This window comes from Hypanus sabinus, chromosome 7 (assembly GCF_030144855.1).
Source record: "Hypanus sabinus isolate sHypSab1 chromosome 7, sHypSab1.hap1, whole genome shotgun sequence".
Classification (NCBI taxonomy): domain Eukaryota; kingdom Metazoa; phylum Chordata; class Chondrichthyes; order Myliobatiformes; family Dasyatidae; genus Hypanus; species Hypanus sabinus.
Genome location: NC_082712.1, coordinates 143,139,612 through 143,164,639, shown reverse-complemented (window position 1 = coordinate 143,164,639; position 25,028 = coordinate 143,139,612). Strand labels below are relative to the sequence as shown.

Here is a 25,028-nt window from a genome sequence, read left to right as displayed (position 1 = left end):
TATGATGCCTTAATTGCCTTGACGCTGCATCAGGGCCACATTTTGGGCTCCATAATGGCCACTTTAGAACTCAAAATATGCAGCTGGTGGCTCCTTTTTGATCCTGTTCACCAGAGAACAAGGACAGTGACAGATGGAGTAGGGTGCATTTGTTTGGGATATCAATAGTTCAATAGCCCCATTTAATATCAGAGAATGTATACAACATACAATCGGAAATTCTTGTTCTTCACAGACATCCATGAAAACAGAAGAGTGCCCCAAAGAATAGCTAAAAGTTAAAGACTGTCCCAAGCCTTATAGGCTCATTAGGCCAGTGCTTATGCTGGTTTCCGTGGCGTGAAGCGACTGAGAGTTTGAGACCCCCCACCCGGATAGGACGTCAGTCTATTGCGAGGTTAACCCTCAGCATTTTGCCAGTACCCATTTTCAGCTGGGTGGAATGGAGCAGTGTGTGGTTAAGTGCCTTGCTGAAGGACACAGCACACTGCCTGTGTGGTGTGTGGCCAAGTGGTTAAGACATTGGACTAGGATCTGAAGGTCGTGGGTTCAAGCCCCAGCCGAGGCAGCGTGTTGTGTTCTTGAGCACTTAATCACACATTGCTTTAGCATGAAGGAAAAAACAATAGCACCCACCAAAGCAATAGCAAAGCCCCCACGAAAGACCATGATCTGCAGTAAAACAAAAACTAACCATTCATCAGACAATTCGACATACTCTCCAGTAAAGGAACAAAGAGGTGTCACACAGTGAGAGAGGAGAACGACAAAAACAAACAACTCACTGATTTGCGGTATTAAAGTCTGCTGCGTTGCTTTTCTCCCCTGAGTTCTCCGACTCGAAAATCAGCAGCAAACTCTCCCCCACTAACGAGAGAGAGAGAGAGCGCACAATCCAAGCATCGTTTCCCCGATGGCTGATCTGCTGTTCCCAGTGTTCCATTTTTTCCCGCGACACTTCAGTCGGAGGCACTGGCTTAGATTTGGCTTGTCCCCAGGGCTGCAAAGCCTCAGAACCAAGGCACGAAGCGTAATTACTTTTGTTGATTAAGATGATGTGTTATAGTTTCATCAGTCTGAATGACTAAGCTGATACTTGCCATTTATTTGTGCATCATTTATGGAGGCACGGAAAGAATGGCTTCTGTAGAAAATGTAGCACTCAGTATGTAGTATTGTTAAACTGGAATTAATAAGATCCATTGATTAACAGCAATTTGTGGTCTGAATTCACCTTTCATTGCAAATTTTATTTCTTGATTACTTGAACAAAATAGATCAGGAATATTATCTCCTCTTTCCAATTGATGTTATTGTCCAGGTGACCATCTCTTCCACCCTTTCACATGAATGCACGAGCACAAAATTTCCTTACAGTTTGTTTACAGTGAACATGTTTTAGATATTAAACCAATGAAATATATTAACAGAAGTACCAAATCCATCTAGAAATATTGTAAGTGACTTAAATCGTGACTTAAAAGTGACTAAATTGAATGCACGATGGCACTGGTGTCGTCTTGCAGGCAGCTTACAAAACTTCAGAATATACTTTTGAACTACTCTCACTGCAGTCTGCAGCCTGTAATGGCTCACTCCGGACAAGCCAGGTACGTCGGCAAGACCCAAGGGCTTCTCAATACACAGGATGGACCGGACTTCTGAATCAGAGAAGGCAAAAGGTGGGCGTCTGTGTTTCATGAAAGCCTCTTTGTGGTGCTTGGACACAGTGTCTTTTCACACTCGTGTTCCTCTGTCCTGTAACTTCTAATGATTAAGTGACAACCATCATACAGAGTTCTCCTCCATGATTTTCACTGCAGCTACATACTGTCAAAGGCTAATGCTAAGCTGGCACTTGATGTATTGATTGCTGCTATCAGCAAGCAAGAAACAGCCGAGCCTGAGCTCTTTGAGATCATAGTTGGGGACTTCAATCAGACTTGTTAGAAGAAATCTCTGCCCAATTGTCATCAATTTATCACCTGCAGCATTAGGGGTCTCAATACACTTGACCACTGCTATACTATGATTATGAAGGCCTATGGTTCCATGTCTAGACTGCATTTTTAAAAATCTGATCACTTGCGTTCAGGCAGAGGCTAACGAGCAAGGCTCCAGACATAAAGATAACAAAGAGGTGGTCGTGGAGGCAGAGGAGTGGCTTTGGGATTGCTTTGAGTCGATGGCCTGGGCCAGGTTCAAGGACCCATCAGAAGATCTGAATGAATACACCACGGTTGTCACAGACTTTATTAAAACAGTCATAGATGAGTGTGTCCCCACAAAACTATTCAAGGTCTTCCCCAATCAGAAGCCCTGGATGAAACAGAAGAGTGCAACCTGCAGGGAGCCAGATCAGTGGCATGCAGGACTGGCAACCAAGTAAAATAGAAGAGGTCCAGGTACAATCTCTGGAAAGCCATTTGATGTGTGAATTGGCAATTCCAGATGGAACTTGAATCACTAAAGGGATGCTGGACAGCTGTGGTAGATCTTGAATGCCATCACCTCATACAAACTGAAACCAGGTGGCATAGGTGACAAGGCTTCACTCCCAGAGATCAGTGCCACTTATGCTTGCTTTGGCCATCAAAATATGGAGGCATCTTCACGAACTCCCACAGCCCCCGATGACCCTGTGATTTTGGTCTCGGAGGCCAACGTGAGAGAGTGAGTCCTTCGTTCGGGTGAATCCATGGAGGGCATCCAGCCCAGAAGGGGTGCCGGGCCAATTATCAAAGACCTGTGCTGATCCTGGCTGGAGTGTAACCTTTCACTTCGACAATCTGAGGTACCCACTTGCTTCAAGCAGGATGTACTTATGCTCTCCTCACTTTACACTTATGACTGTGAGGCTAAGCACAGCTCCAATGCCATATTTAAATTTGCCGACAATGCCATTGCCATTGGCTTCAGGAGGTGGAAAACGGAGTTCCATGAGCTAGTTCCCATGGGGGATGAGACATGGAGAGGGTTGGAAACTTTAAATTCCTTGGTGTTATCATTTCAAAGGATATGTCCTGGGTATAGCATGTACATTCCATTATGAAGAAAGCACAGAAGCCCTACTTTCTTAAAAGTTTGCAAAGATTAGCCATGACATCTAAAACTTTGACATACTTACATAGATATGTGAAGGAGAGCATATTGACTGGTTGCATCACCTCCTGGTATGAAACCAATGTGCTTGAAAGGAAAAGCCTTCAAACAGTACTGGATGTGGCCCAGTCCATCACAGATAAAGCCTTCCCCACCACTGAGCAGATCTACAAAGAGCAGGAAAGCAGCATCAAGGACCTCCGCCATCCAGGCCATGCTCTCTTCTCACTGCTGTCATCAGGAAGAAGGTACAGGAGCCTCAGGACTCACATCACCACGTTAAGGAACAGTTATTTACCCCTCAACCATCAGGCTCTTGAACCAGAGGGGATAACTTCACTCATCCCATCTCTGAACAGTTCCCACAACCTGTGGACTCACTTTCAAGGACTCTTCATCTCATGTTCTTGATATTTATTGCCCATTTATGTATTTATTATTATTATTTTTAATTGCATTTGCAGTTTGGTGTCTTTCGCACATTGGTTGTTTGTCCGTGCTGTTGGGTGCGGTCTTTCATTGATTCTATTGTGTTTCTTGTATCTGCTGTGAATGCCTACAAGAAAATAAATCTCAGGGTAGTATATGGTGAGATATATTGAGATATTGGTAGTAAATTTACTTTGAACTTTGACTGGGGGGGGGGGGGACTCAAGAGAGCTGCAAAAGGAATTCTATGATGTCAGCCCCTTGGAGTTATTTGTAAAACTCAGTCCCAAAATATGTTTGCCTGGAGCTTTGGTTTGTAGTGCAGTGACCAGACCCTCCCTCCAACATTCATTCCTTTGACTTTTTTGAGTTTTTAGGATATTTTCTCATAACTCTGCTGCTTGCTTGCTGAGTGTTGACAGGAAATGGCCAAATACTGATAGTGCAATGTAAACTACCCTGTTTATAAATAAGAATGATGTGGGGCAGTGTGTGGTGTTTCAATGTAATGTACCATAGGGAAATAGATTATGGGTTCAGACCACCAACCACCCTGCACAAATGTTCTCCTTCTACTCAAGCTGAAGCACTGAGAGCCTGCACACAGCAGAAAAGAGATTCAATGTGGGAGTCAAAAGAGTCGTTTACAGTGTGAGGTGTGTAAATAGGTTTCCTGGTCAGGCAATGGTATTGCAGAGAGGTAAAGAGGAACTAAAAAATAAAACTTAATTCAGTAGCACAGTTTATGCAGCCTCTATGCATGATGTGGATGATAGAATGTTTCATTAAAGTTTTAATTTGTTGCATGCGCCGAGCAGTTGCCATTGCAGTGTTAATACTTGTTTTGTTAAAGCCTCGCAGCCATTTCTTCAAGTGCAAAGCTGAAAGCGTTTGTCACAAAGCTAAAGCAAGGTTGCTACTGAAAGAAAACCATCAAATAGTTAAATGTGAGACCTTTCCACGGCAGTCGATCGCTTCCCTGATTTGTATTGTGGCTTGGTATCAAACTTAGTTTGAATTACACTGTGCTGAAGCCTTTTGGAAATTTTTGCCATGCTAAAGGCTCTGCATAAATGTAAGTTGTTACCTGTTTGGAACTCTTGTGTGCAGGTTGCCATATAATAAACTTGCAACCATGCTCATACTATCCATTGGATCCAGCAAAAAACTGAACTGACAGTTTATTTTCTTTGTGAAATGTTGATGATGCTCTGCTGTTAAATTATTCTCCACTGAAATGCAGTGCAAGTAACTACCTTGTCCCTCTCCACTGCAGGTGACCAGGGACTCTGAGGAGATAGGGAAGGATGACTGCCAACAAGAATGCCAGCACCACTCACACAGCTGGAACATCTAAAGCAGTTCGTGACACACGCACCAGGTGAGAGACAAGCTCCATACTGTTGCAGCAGCTGCTAATATTTCTATATCTAAGGAAATTTTTTGCAAAATTTCTCATGACCCTTTCATGGTAACTCATTGAAGTGGGGAAGGGGTAGCGTGACCTCGTAGCATACACAGTTTGTCCTTGTCACTTTCCATAGATAAGAACAAGGCCTGCCTTGTCAGAATTTAATTTTCGTCAATAAAGGCCAACTTGTCCACACATTTAAGGACAGAAACTGCTGTCATCAACATCTGAACAAAATACTGACCCAAACAGCCGAGGCCCAGCTCTACAAGAAGCATCTAAGAACAAAACAATTTCTAGAACTGTCATCAGAAAATACAATGAGAACAAAAGTTAATTGGAATAATTAATCTCAGTTTTCTCAAGAATGACGCGCAACATCGGCCGTGACTCATGTAAACTCAACACTGGCAAAATCTAGTATATGTATATATACTAGTATATGACTTGACAATTTGAAGCAGAGTTCCTCTCACAGATTTGGGGTTACTTTCCTGCTGAATGTTAAGTGGCTGCATGGAAATTTCTGATTGAATATTTTTCTGTATGAGAATTTAAAACACTGAAGAGCAATTTTCTAATGCAGAGATCTGTTTTTAATCGTTGCTTTTCTCTCAAGTTTTAATACATTTTCATTAGCAGCAGAGTGAACAATATGTCAAAAGCCACAACAGCCCATACTGATTTGTGCATAGACTATGAATATGCTTTTAGGCAATGCTTTAAACCCTTTAGAAATTATGCGGTTAGTTTAGAGCACTATTTAATTGATTGAAGTTAATAAAAAAACCTACCATCTGCATATTCAAAGGGAACAACAAACAAGTGAGAAAATAAACCAACAGATGAAGGTACCAAACTTTGAACAGCTCAATTATCAAATTACTGGGCTCGCAGCTGGAACTAATGGAAGAATGCAGAACTCTATAAAAGTGGAAACGGAATGGTGCTAAATGTTAAAACTTGGGAGCCTGTCTGTGATACTGAAGTGCTGGTTTGGGGACTGGTTTTGATGGACTGTGAATCAAAGTCCCTTTGGGGCGCCCTTCTGCTAGTGTTTGCATGTTGCAGGTTGTGGTTTGGTGTTTCTGCTGGTGTTGGTGGGGGAGGGTGTGGTTTGGTGCTTCTGCTGGTGTTGGTGGGGGAGGGTGTGGTTTGGTGCTTCTGCTGGTGTTGGTGGGGGAGGGTGTGGTTTGGTGCTTCTGCTAGTGTTGGTGGGGGAGGGTGTGGTTTGGTGCTTCTGCTGGTGTTGGTGGGGGAGGGTGTGGTTTGGTGCTTCTGCTGGTGTTGGTGGGGGAGGGTGTGGTTTGGTGCTTCTGCTAGTGTTGGTGGGGGAGGGTGTGGTTTGGTGCTTCTGCTGGTGTTGGTGGGGGAGGGTGTGGTTTGGTGCTTCTGCTGGTGTTGGTGGGGGAGGGTGTGGTTTGGTGCTTCTGCTGGTGTTGGTGGGGAGGGTGTGGTTTGGTGCTTCTGCTGGTGTTGGTGGGGGAGGGTGTGGTTTGGTGCTTCTGCTGGTGTTGGTGGGGGAGGGTGTGGTTTGGTGCTTCTGGTGTTGGTGGGGGAGGGTGTGGTTTGGTGCTTCTGCTGGTGGTGGGGGAGGGTGTGGTTTGGTGCTTCTGCTGGTGTTGGTGGGGAGGGTGTGGTTTGGTGCTTCTGCTGGTGTTGGTGGGGAGGGTGTGGTTTGGTGCTTCTGCTGGTGTTGGTGGGGAGGGTGTGGTTTGGTGCTTCTGCTGGTGTTGGTGGGGGAGGGTATGGTTTGGTGCTTCTGCTGGTGTTGGTGGAGGAGGGTGTGGTTTGGTGCTTCTGCTGGTGTTGGTGGGTTGGCAGGGGGCGTAATTGCTTTTGCTGCTGCCTGTGCGAAGGAGGCTTTTATGTTTCTACCATTCATGCTATGGGATTTCTTGTTTCATGGATGTTTGTGAAGAGTACAAGTTGCAGGTTGTATACTGTATACATACTCTGATATTAAAATGTATTTTTGAACCTTTGATCTGTGGAATACACAGCATAAAAACTGTGGACAGAGTGCAACTCTTCCAATTCTTGGTGAATTTAGAACCAACCAAAATAGTAGTGGTGGATTGTTATAATGTAGGCTGCTGCTGTAATTCTTATCAAGAGCTGTAGTTAATACCATAAATATAAAAGCAAAATTCAGTTATTAATTACCCTGCAAAGTTTGAGATGGCATTAAAGTCTAATGTGCCTTCTTAGAATTTGACTGCTAAGTTTCAAAGAACAGGTCACAATGCACACAGTGGCCACTTTATTAAGTACCTCCTGTACCTATATATAAAACTAGTCTGGCCATTCTCCTCTGATCTCTCATTAACAAGGCTTTTTTGCCTAGAGAACTGCTGCTGACTATATGTTTGTTTTTGGGTTTTTTTTGCACAGAATTCTCTGTAAACTGTAGAGATTGTTGTGATCCAAGGATATCAGTAGTTTCTCAAACCACCCCGTCTGGCACCATCAATTATCCCACAGTCAAATCACTTGGGTCACATTTCTTCCCCATTCTAATGTTTGATGTGAACAACAACTGAACTTTTTGATAAAGTCTGCATGATTTTATGCTTTTAGTGCTGCCAGATGATTGGCTGATTAGATATTTTCACTAATGAGCAGGGGTACCTAATAAGTCAGCCATTGAGCATTTACTTGTAATGTTCCTCCTTCTGAGCTGAGGTTATGGTCATGGATCTTAATGCCAATGTAGAGTAGTCATGTGATGGTTAGGACAACAACATTTTTTTGGCTTCAATTGATTTGATGATGTACAAAAGCTCAGACGTTAGTATTTTCATTGCCTTTGCCACATTTGTATGAATTTCTGGCATTCAAGTCAAAAATTAAGTGTATCCAAGTAAATGTGAACATTTGCAGGTTTTGTTCTGAGTAAAATTTTCCACACAGAATGATGAGCACAGTTGCTGCAGGTTTAGTGAGTGATGCAAACAGATGGTTTAGTCAGTGAAATTTAGTGAGTGTGAGTGATTGCCAGAAGAAAAATGTAATACAATTATAGAGGAATTATTGCAGACCTTACATCAATAGGGTATGAAAATAGACAAATTCTTTTCAAACAATAGATTACAATATTAAAATGTGGATGTGCACAGTTACTGAATAATTGAACAGAAAGCTTAAACATAAACTATCAAAAAGTTCTGTAATGCCTCAACTCTGTGAAATTATTGCTCATAAAGTATTATGCCCTGCTTTCCATTATTGATAACAAAAAATAAATATTAAAATATTCTTTATGTTGTTGAAACGCTGTGTGTATAGTATTTCAGTGTAATTTGGGTAATCCTTTGAATAAGTTTAATGTTTTTGAAGTAACAAAACATAACATTGGCGATGAAGAATTTTTAAAACAAACCTGAGAAGGCTGTTGACCTGTTGAAGCAGAACAAGATGTTTGAACTAAAAAAACATGGCAAGAGGAACAGCAAATAAAAAGAATGAAACCCAGCATGTCGAGTTTTTAAAGGAAGGCAGTAACCGGAAGAATTCACGAGTGAGTAGCAGGTGATAATAATCATAAATAAATAAATAAAGCAGAAATAGCTGGTGAATTAGAAAGATTGATGACTTGATTGTACAATAGGTAACTGGCTCATGTATACTGAGCTAATTCAACAATATTTTGAAGCAAATAAAATAGCTAATGAGAAATCAGTACCCATTTTACTGAATGCATTGGGATTAAAGATATATAGTTTGTTTTGGTTTAACTGCTCCATCTAAACTAGCAGAAATGAGCTTTACTGATATTGTCAAAGTAATGCAGGATAATTTAGAACTGAAGCCATTGTTGATTGCAGAATGCTTTAGGTTTCATAAGCGGAATCAAAAAGAAGGGGAGTCCATTTTAGCATAAGTGCCTGAATTGAAGAGATGCCTTGAGTCTGTTTTGGGGTGTAAAACATTTCGACCAGTACTTGTACGAGAGGGAGAGAGAGAGCTTACCCTTGTTACTGATCAACAACCACTCGTGTCCATTTTCAATCCACAGAAGGGAGTTCCTCTAACAGCAGCAGCACAGATGCAGAGATGGGCTCATTTTCTGGAGGACACAATTACGAGATTGAATTCAAGAGGGTGAATAATCATGGAAATGCTGATGAATTATCATGTTTACCCTTGGGAAAGGAAGTGCCTGAAAATCTTTCAGAAAAAGACCCTCCCCGTGACATATTCTCCCTAACGCAAATTCAAAGTCTCTTTATTATGATAGAGATGATCCAAAGGGAAACCAGATAAGACTCCACACTGTCACAGGTCTACAAAATGGCTGGAATGTGCAGCAGAAATTCTCGTTCCCCTTTTTTTTTACCAGCATCAGGTTGAACTTGCCCTTGATGGAGGTTGCCTTATGTGGAGATTGACAGTTGTTATACCACCCAAGCTGAGAGCTCAAGTGCTGGAGGAGCTACATGCTGGTCATCCAGGTATGGTTAAAAATGGAAGTGTTGGCTCGAAGCTTTGTCTGGTGGCCTGGGATAGATCAGCAGATCAAGCAGCTTACCAAACATAGTACAGGATGCAAACGTCCAGAAGGTGTCCAGAGCAGCATGTCTCCATCCCTGAGTACAGCCTGCATTGTCCTGGCAGAGGATTCATGTGGACTTTGCTGGACTGTTCATAGGCACAGATTCCTTGGTAGTGGTGGATGCAACTGCAAAGTGGCCTGAAGTGTTCCTCCACTACAGCCGCACACACTGCTGATGTATTGAGAAGCCTCTTCACAAGGACTGGTGACAATGGATCACAGTTTGTGGGGGAACAGTTTCAGTCATTTCTAAAACTAAATGGAATAAGACATACTGTCTTACATTTGAACCATACCACCCAGCTACAAATGGCTTGGTGGAGAATCTAAAGAATGCACTGCGAGCGATGTCAGTGGAACACACTACACTAACACTGAACCAAAATCTTGCCAATTTCCCCTTCGTATATTGTAATGTAGTGATCACCAACCTTTTTAAGCCCAAGAACCCCTACCTCGGCCTCAGTGAAAGGCAAGATCGACCCCAGATCGATTAGTTACACGCATGCGCACCGGACAGAAAATACTGGAAGTAAAATCCCGCAACCCGGAAGTAGAAGTAATGTATAAACACCTGCGGTGCCCACCTTTTTTTGCACCGCGGACCTGTTTAATATTGACAATATTCTTGTGGACCGGCTGACGGGGGGAGGGGTATTAAACATGACGGGAATACAGCGATACTCGAAACAGGTTCCTTATGTCCGGTCTATTTCGCAATTTAGTTTTCGTGGCTGTTGGCACTTAGCTTCTGTCTCGCTTGCTCAAGGTGCCGAAGCAGTTTTGAGGGCTTCATTGCCTCATTAGACAGCGTCTGGGTCTGAGCTCCAGCCTCTTGCCCACCCGCCACCAGATGCCTTAGCCAGGTGCGGTTGGTTGTGGGTCAGGTGAGAGGACAATGTCAGGGCCAGAGGTCCCTGAGCCGGGGCCGCGGCGGTCGCAGTCCGGAGAAAGTGAGCGACCGAGCAAGGAGTGTGACAGGATGTGTGCCCGCACCCTCCCCCCTGTAGGATCTATCAGCCCGACAGATATTTGTTTCAGTAGATCTCAGCGAGGTAGCTGCTCTGATACTTGCGAAATGCTGAGCCCTAATTAGGTCGTCTGCAAATATTTTAGCACCGGGTTCCCCACGAACACTTAGTGTGCTAAACAGGTTTAGAGGCAGCGCTCCAGGCCAGTAGCGACGGCACTTCCCGCCGGCCACCTGAGGCCAACCAGTGTTCCCTGGCTCAAGGGTGTTACTGCGGTTAGGCGATTGATGACCTCGCGTGGGTTCAAGTTCAACAGTGGGTGTGAGGAAAGGTGCAGCTGACTCGTATCGTTTCCTCGCGGCCCGGTGGTTGGGGACAACTGAATTACATTGTGTAGCGCAGGGGAGCTACACGCATGCGCACTGGGCAGAAAGAACAGAACTAAAACCCCACAACCCAGAAACAATCTCTCAACAGAATTTGTGTATTTCTTTTTCTTTTTTTTTGGGATTTACTGGGAATGTCTCAAAGATCGACCAGTCGATCGCGATCAACGGGTTGGTGACCACTATTGTAATGTAACGCACTCCACAACAAACCGCTGACCAGCCATACTGTTTCTCAAACATACTTTGTGCTCATGCTTGGATCTCCTCAATCCCAATCTCAGACGAAGTATGCAGGAAAAGTAGCTGGGACAAATTGAGAGCTCCTTAAACAAGGAGGTTTGAAGTTTCACTCCTGAACACGCTGTCCTGGAGAGAGACTAATGAGATGATCAAAAGTGGGTCCTTAGACAGATTAAGGACAGAACTGGACCATTCTCCTGCACAGTGGAGATTGGGTCTGATATTATCTGGAGACAACATGTTCATTAATTGAGGAGAGCAGTCAATTGTCAGCAAAGAAAGGTGTCCAGAGCTGTTAGAACCATTTCCTGCAGACCCAGAGTCAATGCCTACAAATAGCATGGAGAAGACCCCAGAAGGTGAGATTATTTCACAGCCACAAGTCTCACCTGCCAAGCAAAGGAAAGACGTTGTCAGGAAAGATGTTACCCCTCAAAAGTAAGAAAGCCTCTACAGCGATTAAATCTTTGAGCCTGAATGGGACAACTTAGAGTTTACTATGCTGTGGATGCCTGTACAGTATTTAGTAGTTGTATTATATAGTATTCTCTATTGCGTGGAGTTTATAGCTAAGCAGAGATGAATGTTGTGTATTTAATATTTCAGTGTGTGTGTGTGTGTGTGTGTGTGTGTGTGTGTGTGCGCGCGCATTCCACATTCCTGGACTCCCATGTCTCCCTTTGAATTAGTTTAATGTTTTTGAAGTTACAAAATACAACAGAGCCTACTAAGAGATATGACGTACTCTGTTTAAAGTCTCTAGTAATTTCCGTTGGGTAAATGCAGGTGCAGTGAGACTCAAAGAGAAAATATGATAGATAATTGATATTTAAGGTAACTGAATAGTTTATTTTGGAGGCATTAAATGAATGTATATTAGTTTAAAGGATAAACTGCTCTTAAATTTTCAAGTGAGCTGTACGTAAAAGATTACTATGGGGAATCGATGTAATATTTCAAATAGAATAGGAAGGAAATAACACTTTCTGAATAATTAACACGAGGCTTCAAATGTTGGCACAATAAACAATTTGCTGGAAGAACTTAGTGGGTCAAGCAGCATCTGTGGGGGAAAAGGAATCAAAACCCTTTGCAAATGTTAGATTGGTATTTAGCCAGATGAATCTCTAACACAGTAGGTGAAAAAGCTGTCATTAAGCCAAGTCAAGGTATAAGCCTATGGAAATGTCAAGGCTTATCATTCTGCCTCTAGAGGCGCTGTTCATTTTCTGTGCAGTTCATTTTGTACTAACATCACTTCCTGTTCATAAGCTCTTTTTAACATCATTTCCGGTGAGGGCTAATTTGAATTTCAACTTGAAGCATATACAGTAGAAAGACATCCAACTCCATCCACTGTTTATTTCCCCTTGAATCAGCAATACCTTTTCACAGAAGTTTCTCTTAAAATCTCTGAAGAAAGCTTCTGGCTCAGCTGATTTTTGGGAAGGTGTTTAACTCCTTGCCTGGCTTTGTACACAATGCACTGCAGGGGCAGTAGACTTATTGTGGAAAAGTTGAAAGGGACAGGAGATACCAAAATTGGGGTAATAGTGTAGTTTCATACATAAAGTCATTGTCTTGGTGCTAATATATCGTTTGATGACTTTGGGCAAGATCTTTCATTGGAAAGTCATTTGTCACAGATGAATTTAGCTTTCAGTATACCTTTTAATGGTTTGAATGGACTTGTGATTTAACTAGCATGTCATGGCACTTGAAAAATGCAACAAAAAACTGCAGCTGCTAGAAAACTGAAATAAAACCAGGAAATTCTGTCCTTTTGACCGAATGTGTGTTCAACTGTGTTAATATTAGTGAGAGCTTCAGTGCTGCATACTTTCTATTCAAATCTGTGACTCAATTTCCTTTAACATCTGATGTAAGATTACACTCTTCAAATAATGGTAATCCCAGTCAAAAGCCCCAAGGCATGACAGGTGTGTGAAACTGTGAAAGGTTTGCTTTATGGAGACCCAGATTTAAAAAAGATTGCTGGTAAAAGGGATTTTTTCCACAGTACTTGGGAATATTGACTCAGTTAAAAATATCTATTTTTTGGCTTTTTGGAATCAACAAGCACAGCTTGATAGGTACAAAAAGTGCCTTAAAACATGCAAAGAATTCAATTCCTGCCCATCTAGAGATCTTTGCAGTTCAAGCTCTTGGCATTCAGTAATAAACCGGGAAAAAAACCTGCAGATGCCGATAATCTGACCCACGACAAAAAAAATTGTCAGGACAGGGAGCAACAACGCAGAAAGAGACAGAGTTAACATTTCAGATCGGTGTCCCCTCAATAGATACCTTTCATCTCAAAGGTTATTGACCTGACACATCTCTCTCCATTGATGTTACCTGACCTATAGAAGGTCTGTTTTATATAGTTCCTGCCTCAGACTGCAGGCAAGCTGTATCATTCAAGTATACTTGGGTGTCTTTTCTGGTACAGTTTTGGCAGCTATATTATTAGGCAACTAGAACTTATTTGAAACTTGTATAGCTTCATATCCAATATACTGTGAAAATTAAAACAAACATGAAATGTAAGCCAGTGCATATGAAATTGGCTACTCAGAAAGGAAATACTGTTTATTCCTAAAAGCTGAATTTACTTGGGCTTGGTGGGTAGATAATGAATTTTGTTGTTCAGTGTCATCGCTGATGCTCTGTTACTCTCACCACTTCTGCTGGCAGCCTTCCACTGCTTCTCCTTTCGTGGGGTGCTGATTCACTTCACCTTTACCCCCCCCCCCCCAAAAGGGAGCACCTGCAAGTACTTGGAGAAAACAGTTCAAGGATGTAGGAAAGAAGTGGGGCTATTGAATTTCTAAGCAAAAAAGCCTCCCGGGTTTGACGGAATGAACCTCTTCTTTCTTTCTGTACCTATTTATGATTCATGACTCTAGAACAACCAATTCAGTACTTAAGTTTTAAAATGTACTTAACTGAATTGCAATATCCTGGAGATGTGGAAAGCATCTTGTAATGTAGGTGAACAATATTCTAGAGACAAAAATGAGATGGGTAATAACTTTCATAATGCTCTGAGAGAAACTATTTGGAATAGGGGTGGAAGTGGTAGTTAGATCTGCCTAACATGTCAGGTGAGACATTTGTTTAATGTTTTATGAAAAATATTAGCTGCTCTGTGAATGTAGCACTGTGACCATTACTGATAAGTTTTCGGCACAACAGCTTCTGGTAGTCAAAAAAAAAAGAAATCCGGCTAAAAACATCACTAAAAATATTTTTGCTGTGGTAAATTGTGTTAAATTATCGCTGCAAACAGTGACGGGGTGAGTGACGGCAAGGTGAGTTCAGAGGATGAGCCCAGATGTGTGTTGCAGAATCGTTGTAGGTGAATTTCCAAAGTCCCGGGTGCCGAAAGTCGGGGGCTAGGCAGAGATGTTCTGATGCTCATTCAAATTGGCGTGGGGGGGGGGGGTCCGAGCTAACCTGAAGAGCTTGAGAGCAGCTTCAGCGTAGGTGACGGAATCTGGGCCCAGAGCGAGTTGTTGGGCGCATGGTCTAGGCCGGGGGTCGGCAACCCGGGGCTCCCGAGCCATTTGTGGCTCTTTCACCTCTGTGCTGCGGCTCCCTGTGGCTTTGGGAAATAATTGGTCAGTATTTAATTAAAATGTATTTTATGTTACTTTGTTAGCTTTTGAATTGTAATTCTAAATTTGAAGATTATGGTGATCTTGTACAATCTAAGTGTGGCGACACATTTCCTGGCACATCCGAAACGGCTCACAATTAGCCAGCATTCCGGCTAAGGGAGATAGCCTACGGGGGTTTGTGAGTACGCGTCTTTTGCAGCATCTGCGTCCATGGGGGCTGGGTTGAGGGAGGCTTAAAAGCAAGGCTGTTTAGTTCGAATAAAGTTATTCGACTGCAGTTTACTGACTGCGTGAGCACACCGCTACAACGTGTTTTTATCGCTGGCTGTCCAGAGGGGAGGTGCTGAAATGCTTTGTCGCGTGTCTGGAAGAAGTGAAAACTTTCCTGGGCAGCAAAGGGCTCACCTTTCCTGAGCTGGAACAGCCAGAGTGGCTGGAAAAGCTACACTTCATGGTAGACATGACAGCGCACCTGAACACACTGAAAACAGCTCTTCAGGGGTAAGGACTTACAGCCCTACACATATTGGAGGATGTTTTGGCATTCGAGCGCAAGTTGACAGTGCTTGCCAGAGATTTACAGAAAGGCACATTGTCTCACTTCCCCAATTTGAGAGAGTTCAAACAAGGTCACGACATGATAAATTCGGAGTATTTACATTCTGCAATCATCGCAATGCAAACATCGTTTGGGAAACGCTTCTGTGAGTTCAGAGAGGAAAAAAACACATTATCCTTCCCGGTCACTCCCCTAAGCATCGATCCATCCCTACCGAATACGACTGCATTGTCAGGTGTGAGTCAACCTGACCAAGTATGATAAATATTTTAATTGCCTATTATTTTACGTATATTCATATGTTTTCATTGTTCAGTGAAATAGTCCTTTTATTTTTCAGGTTGACAGCTGGCTGACGTTATTTTTGGTTTGCTGCTGGCGGCAAATTTAAGTTTAGCGTTTTTCATAAACACAAGAAGGACTCAAATAGACGTTGAGTATTTTACTTAAAAGTAACCTTCAACCCAACATCTTATTTTCGGAGTTCAAAATGTTTTTGTTGCATGCAGAAATGTAATTTCGTTTTCTCTGCAGGAGCTCATCAATTTCATAAATGCAACACATTATAGTTTGTTTATACATAGCATAAAGGCAAAACAAAACGTTGTATGCAGTGTTATTTCATTTTAAATGTCAAACGGGTTTTGCGGCTCCCAGTGTTTTCTTTTCTGTGGGAAACGGGTCCAAGTGGCTCTTTCAGTGGTAAAGGTTGCTGACCCTTGGTCTAGGCCTTGAGTGAGTCGCTTGGCGTAGAAACCTGGGCCTGGAGCAAGTTGCTGGGTGGCATGTTCCAGGCCCAGAATGAGTTGCTGAGCATAGAAATCTGGGCCTGGAATGAATGGCTGGATAGCATGGTCTAGTCCCAGAGCCTTTCGCTGCATCTGGGTCTTCCGCAAGGTGCTGAAGGTACAATTGCCCTTTAGACAATTTAAACAGTGCCCCAGTTTGGAGGTGAGAGCCAGTTTCACTCACTCTCCATGACCTTCACTCCTCTCTCCAGGGCACTGGAGGCTTTTGCTGCTCCGTCATGGGATCAATTTAAATTCTGGCCCAGATATACTGAAAAGACTGGGTGTTGTTCGGGACAAGAGCCAATATCACTAGCTCTCTGTGATGGGCATCTCCATGGCACAAAGCCAATGAAGACTGTCCTGGCTGCTGTGCTCTGTGCCTGCTAATATGATGAACTGAGAAGTAAGGCTTTGGGCCTACTTCGAGCTGCCCTGGGATTCGGATCTGAGGATTTAATTTTGGTTTGGAATGCTGTTGTTGTTTTTCACTTTAATTGTTTGCATGATTTGTAATTTTTTCTTTCTCAGGTGTGGGGTATTAGTCTTTTATTTTTATTTTTATTCTTTTTAATTGAGTTCTTCCAGGTTTCTTGCTTTGTGGCTACCTATGAGCAAGCAAATCTCAAGGCTGTATAATTTGTACATTCTTTGATAATGAAAGAATCTTGATCTTGAATGTTGAGTATAGGTTTTATGCTCTAGTCTCTGGAGAAGGTTGAATTCACCAAATTCTAATGCAGAGGTAAAGTGCACAAATGAAGTTTGGCTGACACAGTTGTTGTGGCTAAGCTATTCCTATTATCAGGAGCTTTCTTTGACTGACTTTTCTGTACACATGCAACGTGTATCTCACTAGTGCATACCTTTCCTATTGGGATCTAGCTATTTGAATAGAGAAAAGACTTTTTTGGCAATTTTCTTCCAATGGATGAATGGACATTGAACTCTGACCCCAGACTGTGCAAAGCACGCCAGAAATTTCAACTTGTATCTCCTGATTTGGGTACTCATGCATTATTGGAATGGGATCACCGTCCCTGTTAACACAGTTTGGTGTGGCCAACACTGGATTTCACAAGCAGGCACCATTCAGCAATCAATTATGGGACCCCTGACTTAACTTTTGAGTCAACTGAAAAGCACAGAGAAAAATTGCACAGATTCAACAATTTACTGCCTCTGCCAGCAAGCACCTTTTGCATCATACAATGATAAAAGTTAATTTGCTATTTTGAAACATACTGGCAAGCATTTACTTGTTAACTGAAGATCTGTGAAAAAGCAGCTAATCACCTATTTGTGGTGATTAGAAGACAACTTTGTATTTGGGCAACATTCTTCAGGATATCTTGTAATAACAATGCTTTTCAAATTCTGCTAGTTTCCAAAGTAAGCTGTACCACCGTACCATCGACACTAAATTTCCTCTCCGAACTCTCAGTTTTATTTGTTATTGTGAAATAATTTACACCTACACACAGATTTGTTCATTACTAACAGTTCCCTGGAACTCAAAACTATGTCCAAACATAACACAGTATTCTATCCACTTCCTGTTAGAGCAGAAAAAAACCTGAAGTATCTTTCATGCAATTGATAATCACCCGAGATAGTTCCTCCCGTGTATATTTCCCTCCCTAAGGATCTCATGAAACTTCAAGAATTTATTAGCCCTTAAATATGGCACAAACACTTGTTTTGCCAGATCAAATTTCGTAAACAATTTTTAGTAATTATTTGGAGCTTAAATTTGACAATTACAAACTCCCAGGGGGCAAGGGAAGGGGGGGGAATATGCCCAAAGGAGAGTGTATTGGTGTTACAGTACTTGAATGCCGGATCTCCAATCTTTTCTAAGGTATCTCTTTTGTTGGTGTATGATTGGTACATTTCTTATTTGTTTGCATTTCTGTTTGTGTTCTACAAAATGTGAGAACTGTTGCTCAAATTCATTAGAATTACAAATTGGCTTATCAGTGCAAGAATGCGATTTTCTACTTTGACAATTATCCTTAGCATGATATTCTCTAAAGTAACAAGACTGCAGGCACTTCAACGATTTAATCCCTATATGCTTTATGACATATAGCTTGCAGTCACAGGCTTGTAGCCACGGCTCCTCTAATTGACTCATCATGATGAGTTGGAATGGCCTGGGATGATAATGAATTTTTCTTTCCTTCTGGTAGAAATACACCAGCAACGGTTAACCCAATCTTGAATGACCTGAATAAGACCACACACATGCCATGTGGGAATGTATATGCAAACTGGCCCCATAATGTTTTATAGCTTAACAAATGAATACATTGCATGGAAGGCTAAATAATCCTTATAAATATTGTGAAATCAGCAAACTAGACCACATTTAATGTTGGTATAAAACAGATGTGTTCTTTATAGCTGAGGTAAGAATTGTATGTGTATTAATTTTCTCTCAAAACTTAAATGTTTATGAAAATACACAAACATCAATCATTCATTTGCCCAGCAAAAAAAAGGTCAATTCCTCTGCTCCAGCACAGCATAAGCTTTGTCCATTCATTATAACCTAACAGTGTTGAATGCATCTGAATCAGAATCAGGTTTATTATCACTGACATATGTCATGAAATTTATTGTTTTGTGGCAGCAGAACAGTACGAGACATTATTTTAAAATTACTATAAGTTACAATAAAAAAAATAAACAGTGAAAAAGAGGAATAGTGAGGTAGTGTTCTTGAGTTCATGGCTCATTCAGAAATCTGATAGTACAGGGCAAGAAACTGTTCCAAAAATGTTGGGGGTGTGTCTTCAAGCTCTTGCACCTGCTCCTTGACAATAGCAATGAAACAAGGGCACGTACTAGGTGGTGAATGCCCCCTATTGAAGATGCTCTCGGTGGTGGGGAGGCTTTTTCCATGATGGAACAGGCTGGGTCTACAACTCTTCCTACGATCTTGTGCATTACAGTCTTTATACTAGGTGGTGATGCAACCAGTCAGAAAGCTCTCCACAGTACTTCTGTAGAAACTTGCTTGCGTCTTCGGTGACATATCAAATCCCTTCAAGCTCAGAACCAGAATCAGGCTTAATATCGCTGGCGTATGTTGTTTTGCAACACCTGCTTATTGCAATACATAATAAAAAATTATACAGAGGATTCCAGTTAATTTGGACACATTGCACCTATGCATTTTAGCTTAATTAAGTGGCTGCCCCAATTAGCCAAAGTTTCATGGAAATAGTTAAAAAGATATAAAAAAGGCAAACTACTGTTTAACTAAGTAACAAATTATGTATTCTAAATAAGTACAGAACAAATTAGAACATTACCAAAACTACTACAGTGTATAATAGTATCGACAGAGGAAAAATGCGGCCGTGTTTTTTGACTGACTGCAAATAAACAAGAGCAGTGTGAAAATCTAGTACAGATAATGGACTGCCTTCATACAATGTTTTTGATGTTTGCATCCTCCAAATCTTCATTTTCATTGTAACATTCAAGATGATTGTTGATACTTTCAAGTTATTCAGAATTCCTAACTTGAAGTAGTGAAATTCTTTCATTTCCACTCCCGGCAGTTTCTGGCATCTCCAAATCTGACTACTTGAAACTGCAGTGAGAAAAGCAAGTTCTGAATTGTCAAGTTCTTGAGCTGCTTATTACTTGCTAGCTATCAGTGACAAAAATCAATGCTTTTTGAACACAAACACATGCAACTGATGCTATTTAAAAACGTTCGCTCTAAACATGGTGTAGTATCACTAGTTAGAAATTGTTCAGCAACAGTCTCCAGTCCCAATTAAGCAACAAAGTGTCCCAAATAAACAAAGGGAATCCTGGCTATTTTTTCGCTTAATGTGTGTGTGTGTGTGTGTGTGTGTGTGTGTGTGTGTGTGTGTGTGTGTGTGTGTGTCTACAGTGTTAATATATCCTAAAACACTGAGTGTTTCTTCAGAGCGTGTACCTCTTTCTTGCTGGGAGCAATAAGAAGAGGGCATCTTGAGGTCCTTAATGATGGATGTTGCCTTTTTGAGACAGCACCTTTTGAAGATGTCCTCAATGCTGGTCAGCTTAGTGCCCCGATGGAGCTGGCTGAGTTTACAACTTTCTGCAGTCTTTTCTGATTCTGTGGAGTGGCCCCTCTATACCAGACAGTGATGCAACCAGTTAGAATGCTCTCCACTCAGAGCATTTTGTAGAAATTTGCGAGAGTCTTTGGTGACGTGCCAAGTCTCCTCAAACTCCTAATGAAATAAAATGCTGTCATGCTGGCTTTGTAATTGCATCAATATATTAAGCCTCAGCTAGTCTTCTGTAATGTTGACACCCAGGAACTCGAAGCTGCTCACCCTTTCTTCTGCTGGCCCCTCAATGAGGACTGCTGTCTGTTCCCTGAACTTCCCTTTCCTGAAGTCTGCAATCAGCTCATAATGAAATATAGCCGCTACTGTGCCTTCTTCGTGATTGCTTCAGTATTTTGAGACCAAGGTAGATTCTCTGAGATGTTAACTCTTAGGAACTTGAAGCTGCTCACCCTTTTCACTGCAGACCCATCAATGAGGATCAGTGAGTGTTCTCCTGACTTCCCTTTCCTGAAGTCCACAATCAGTTTCGTGGTCTTGCTGATGTTGCATGCAAAGTTGCTGTTGCAACACCACTCAATCAGCAGATCTATTTCACTCCTGAATGCTTCCTCTCTCCCTTCTGAGATTCTGCCACTAACAGTGTTGTCATTGGCGAATTTATCGATGGTGATGGAGCTATGCCAAGTCACACAATCATGATTGTAGAGGGTATAGATAATGATTTTTGTTAGCAAGGAGAAGATGTTCTATCTAAACCACACTGACTGTCCCATTTCTTCCCAGGGAAATATAAGGATAAGACAATTGAAAGATGATGGTAGATGCTTCTTCCTAAGAGATGAATTTTATCTACTCACTGAAAGAAATGTCCAACTGATGTAATTTACAATATATTATCATAATACCTATCTCTATGGGAATTGATAGGATTGAATGTAATTGTTAGAGTAAAACCATTCTTCAGAGCAGATATAATGCATGTAATAAAATATTTTGAGGGATTTACATTTACCATATATGACCAGTTTCTTTAGTATAAAGATAACTAGCCTAAAAAGGCCTCAGGCCATGTATTTCAGTACTGTACAATGATGTGTCCACACAGGACCTGCACCACTGACTTTGTGCATTTGTGCGATCATAGATGATGCATGGAATGCATCTGGGTAGCACCATTCCATAAGAACCAAGTATGATAACTCGTATAACCTACGTAACCTTTAATGTTTGTAACATGGTTCTATGCAGATTTTGGAGGTCTTATCTGATGTGACAATAAGACACAAGTGATTCTCGTGTCCATCACGGGGCAAAGCATTTGTTCGCACGGTGGCTTTTACACCGGAAAATGGGCTTAACTTGAAGGAGGACAATTTTGTTTACCGTTATGGAAGTTTTGATGGGAGTTAGAAAATATTTCCCTTCTGTTTTAGATGGGATTTTCATTTTCTTTAATGTGATGTCAATTGTAGTTGAAGTTCAGTGAGATTTTTAACCTGAGTAGATTGAAAAGTTACAGGACAACTGTGTTCTGTGATTACTGACTTTGCCATCACTCAAGCTGTTCTTTTTAAAGGGCAAACACTTCCCCTGCATATTTTATCCTTATTGAAATCCAGAACCTCTGCAACCTCAGATGCCATGTCATACGTGCCTTGATTACTTTGACCGTGGCGGTCAAGAACACCGTCAGTTTCAGCTGCCTAGTCTCAAGGTCATTATGGCTGCCCCTACTGATCCCTGGCACATCTCGGAATCTGCTGCACTGGGGAAGTCAACCAGCTCCATACTCAAGGAAAGGAGAATTTGTCCATTCTTCCGCCAGGCATAGAAGCAAGCAAAAGTTTGTGGCTGCGTCACAGAGAGTCAGTTTCATTATGAAAACCACCTGAGCAACAGTGCCTCTTGTGGGCAGGAGGGAAGATGACAGCCTGTATCACCAGCCCATCCAGGTCTCTCTAACCTCTGGAGTTCAGTAAGAAAGCCTGGATTATGGAATGTTCCTTCAAAAACTGGCTTCAGCAGCAACACCTGATGAGCCATGTAGCAGCAGCTGGAAAGGGATGATAAGGTCAGTAAGGAATGTGCACTGAAACAGGCCAAGTCAGCATTAAATGCAACAATACTTAAAGTCCTTGCTGTTTATAGAAACATATCGCCATTAAAAAAAAATCAAACATTGAGTAACTCCTATCCTGTTAGGTTGTGCGTCCAATAGCTGTAAGTCAAATCGAGGAAAGACTCTCCTATACCTCACCTAGAATTACGGCAATTTACTGAGAAATATTGCTCCTTCTAAGCTACCCTGAAACTCCACGGTACGGTTGTGCCTTGTTAACTCTGTGTTTTGACTTAGTTTACAGATTGCTGTAATAAATTCAGAAGTCTGCCTGGCAATGAGACTCAAGGCATAAATGAAAGATCATCAGCATTTTAACTGCAGCTGGTGTAGAACAAACTTTAAAATGTTCCTGAACTCAGGAGATTCTGCAGATGTTGGAAATCTGGAGTAACACATACAAAATGTGGGAGAAACTCAGCAGGTCAGGCAGCATCCATTAGAAGGAATAAACAGTTGATGTTTTGGGCCAAGACTGTCCATCAGGACTGAATACCTTTGTTCCATCTGCAAAAGCTGGATTTCCTGGTGGCGAACTATTTTAATTCCATCTCCAGTCCGTTCTGACACGTTGGTCCACGGCCTTGTCTACTGCTACGATGAGGCCACTCTCGTACAGCAGCTTGTATTCCATCTGGGTAGCCTCCAACCTGATTGCATGAACATCAATCTCTCCAGCTTTCGGTAATTTTTACACCCTTCCTCCCTTTCCATCTTCTTTTATTCCTTATTCTAGCTCCCATCTTACTTCTTCTCCTCACCTGTCTATCACCTCTCCCTGGTGCCCCTCTTCCTTCCCTTTTCCCCATGGCCCTCACCTGTCAGATTCCTGCTTCTTCTGCCCTCTACCTTTTCCACCTATCACCTCCCAGCTTCTCACTTCATCCCCATCCACCTGGCTTCACCGATCACCTTCTAGCATGTTCTCTAGGTTTTCCCCCCTTCCTTTCCAGTCCTGATAAAAGGGCTCAGCATGAAATGTTGGCTGTTTATTCCTTTCCGTAGATGCTGCCTGACCTGCTGAGTTCCTCCAACATTTTGTGTGTGTTATTTAAACATGTTGCTACTAATTAGCTGGATACTGCCAGAGGTTTTTAAACATAATTTTTAAATGATTCCCAGTTGGTGAAAGTAGGAGCAGAATTAAGTGATGTAGCTGTGCTTATCTTGTATCATAAGTCTGCAGTAGGTTTTACTTAGCAATGTGACCTCTGTGTGCCAAGAATGCTTTATCCAGTAAAGCTTAGTCTAGGCTGCTTAAGTTGGTATGATATCCCAGATTTTCCAAGCAAAAGCCCCATGTTTCCATTAATTCTTGTGTGTGTAAAAGAATGGTACCTGATTAAACTGTTTCAAGGCCCAGCTGTAGTTTAAAGATTAGAATTTCTTACAGGTCGTGGTATTCCTAACAATGGTCCACACACACCAGGTAAACCACAGTGTTGCCCTGAGCCCCAGATCTCAGTAATGAACTGTTGCACAGTTTGTCCCTCTCACCAACACCAGCCCTCACAGAAGCCTTGTGGAGTTTGGAGTCAGGGTCATTAAGTTATAGAGAACCACAGCACAGAAGTAGGCCCTTCAGCCCATCTAGTCAGTGTCAAACTTAATATTCCGAACTGCCTAATTAATGCCAACAACCCACACCTGTACCATAGTCCTCCCTAACCACCCATCCATGTACCCAACCAAATGTGGCAACTGAGCCTGCATCCACCACTTCCACTGGCATTTTGTTAAATATTTGCACCACGCTTTGAGTGAAGACGTTCTTAATCAGGTTCCCCAAAAATAGTTCACCTCTCTGCCTTAACCTATGACCTCTAGTTCTAGTCTCACAGCCTCAGTGGAAAAAGCCTGCTTGCATTTGCATTTATCCTATCCCTCATAATTTTGTATGCCTTTATCAAATCTCCCTTCATTTTCCTAGGAAATAAAGTACTAACCTATTCAATCTGTCCTCTTAACTCAAGTCCCAACAACATCCTTGTAAATTTTCTCTGTACTCTTTCAGTCTTATTGATGTTTTTCCTGCAGGTAGGTGATCAGAACGGCACATAATACTCCAAATTAGGTCTCACCAACGTCTTACTCAACTTCAATATAACATCTCAATACCTGTACTTCATCCATCTGGTCCAGATCCTGTTCCTCGCTGTCCACTAAACCCCACCCCCCCCAATCTTGGTGTCATCCACAAATTTGCTGATCAGTTTATCAGATTATTATCCAAATTATTACTGCGTAAATGTAGGTGCAAAAAATACATTCAAAATCTCCTCCATCTCTTTCGGTTCACTGCATAGATGACAATTCTGATCTTTCAGATGACCGATTCTATCCTTGTTCTCCTTTTGTTCTTAATATGTCCGTGTAGAATCCTTTGGGCTTCTCATTCACTTTGTCTGCAAGAGAAACCTCAGGCCTTCTCATTCACTTTGTCTGCAAGAGAAACCTCGGGCCTTCTCATTCACTTTGTCTGCAAGAGAAACCTCGGGCCTTCTCATTCACTTTGTCTGCAAGAGAAACCTCGGGCCTTCTCATTCACTTTGTCTGCAAGAGAAACCTCGGGCCTTCTTTTAACTCTCCTGATTTCCTCCTTGTATTCTCTTGCATTTCTTATACTCCTCAAGTACCTCATTTGTTCCTTGCTGCCTACACGTGCCATGTACCTCCAACTGCTTCTTAACCAGAGCCTCAATATCCCGTGAAGAAGGGCCTGGTGGACGTTAAGAAAATTCCTGAAGTATTTTATATTAAGGT

General features: G+C 42.0%; 1 protein-coding gene across 4 annotated transcripts in view; it reads left to right on the top strand.

Annotated features, from left to right (window-relative positions):
* dennd2b (DENN domain containing 2B) overlaps positions 1 to 25,028 on the top strand; it is a 439,983-nt gene that overhangs the window by 184,881 nt on the left and 230,074 nt on the right. For all 4 annotated transcript variants that reach the window (XM_059975845.1, XM_059975847.1, XM_059975844.1 and 1 more), the window contains one exon: positions 4,808 to 4,912. In XM_059975845.1, the coding sequence (XP_059831828.1) occupies positions 4,839 to 4,912 (74 nt within the window). In that variant the 5' untranslated portion in view covers positions 4,808 to 4,838. The remainder of the gene's footprint in view (positions 1 to 4,807; positions 4,913 to 25,028) is intronic.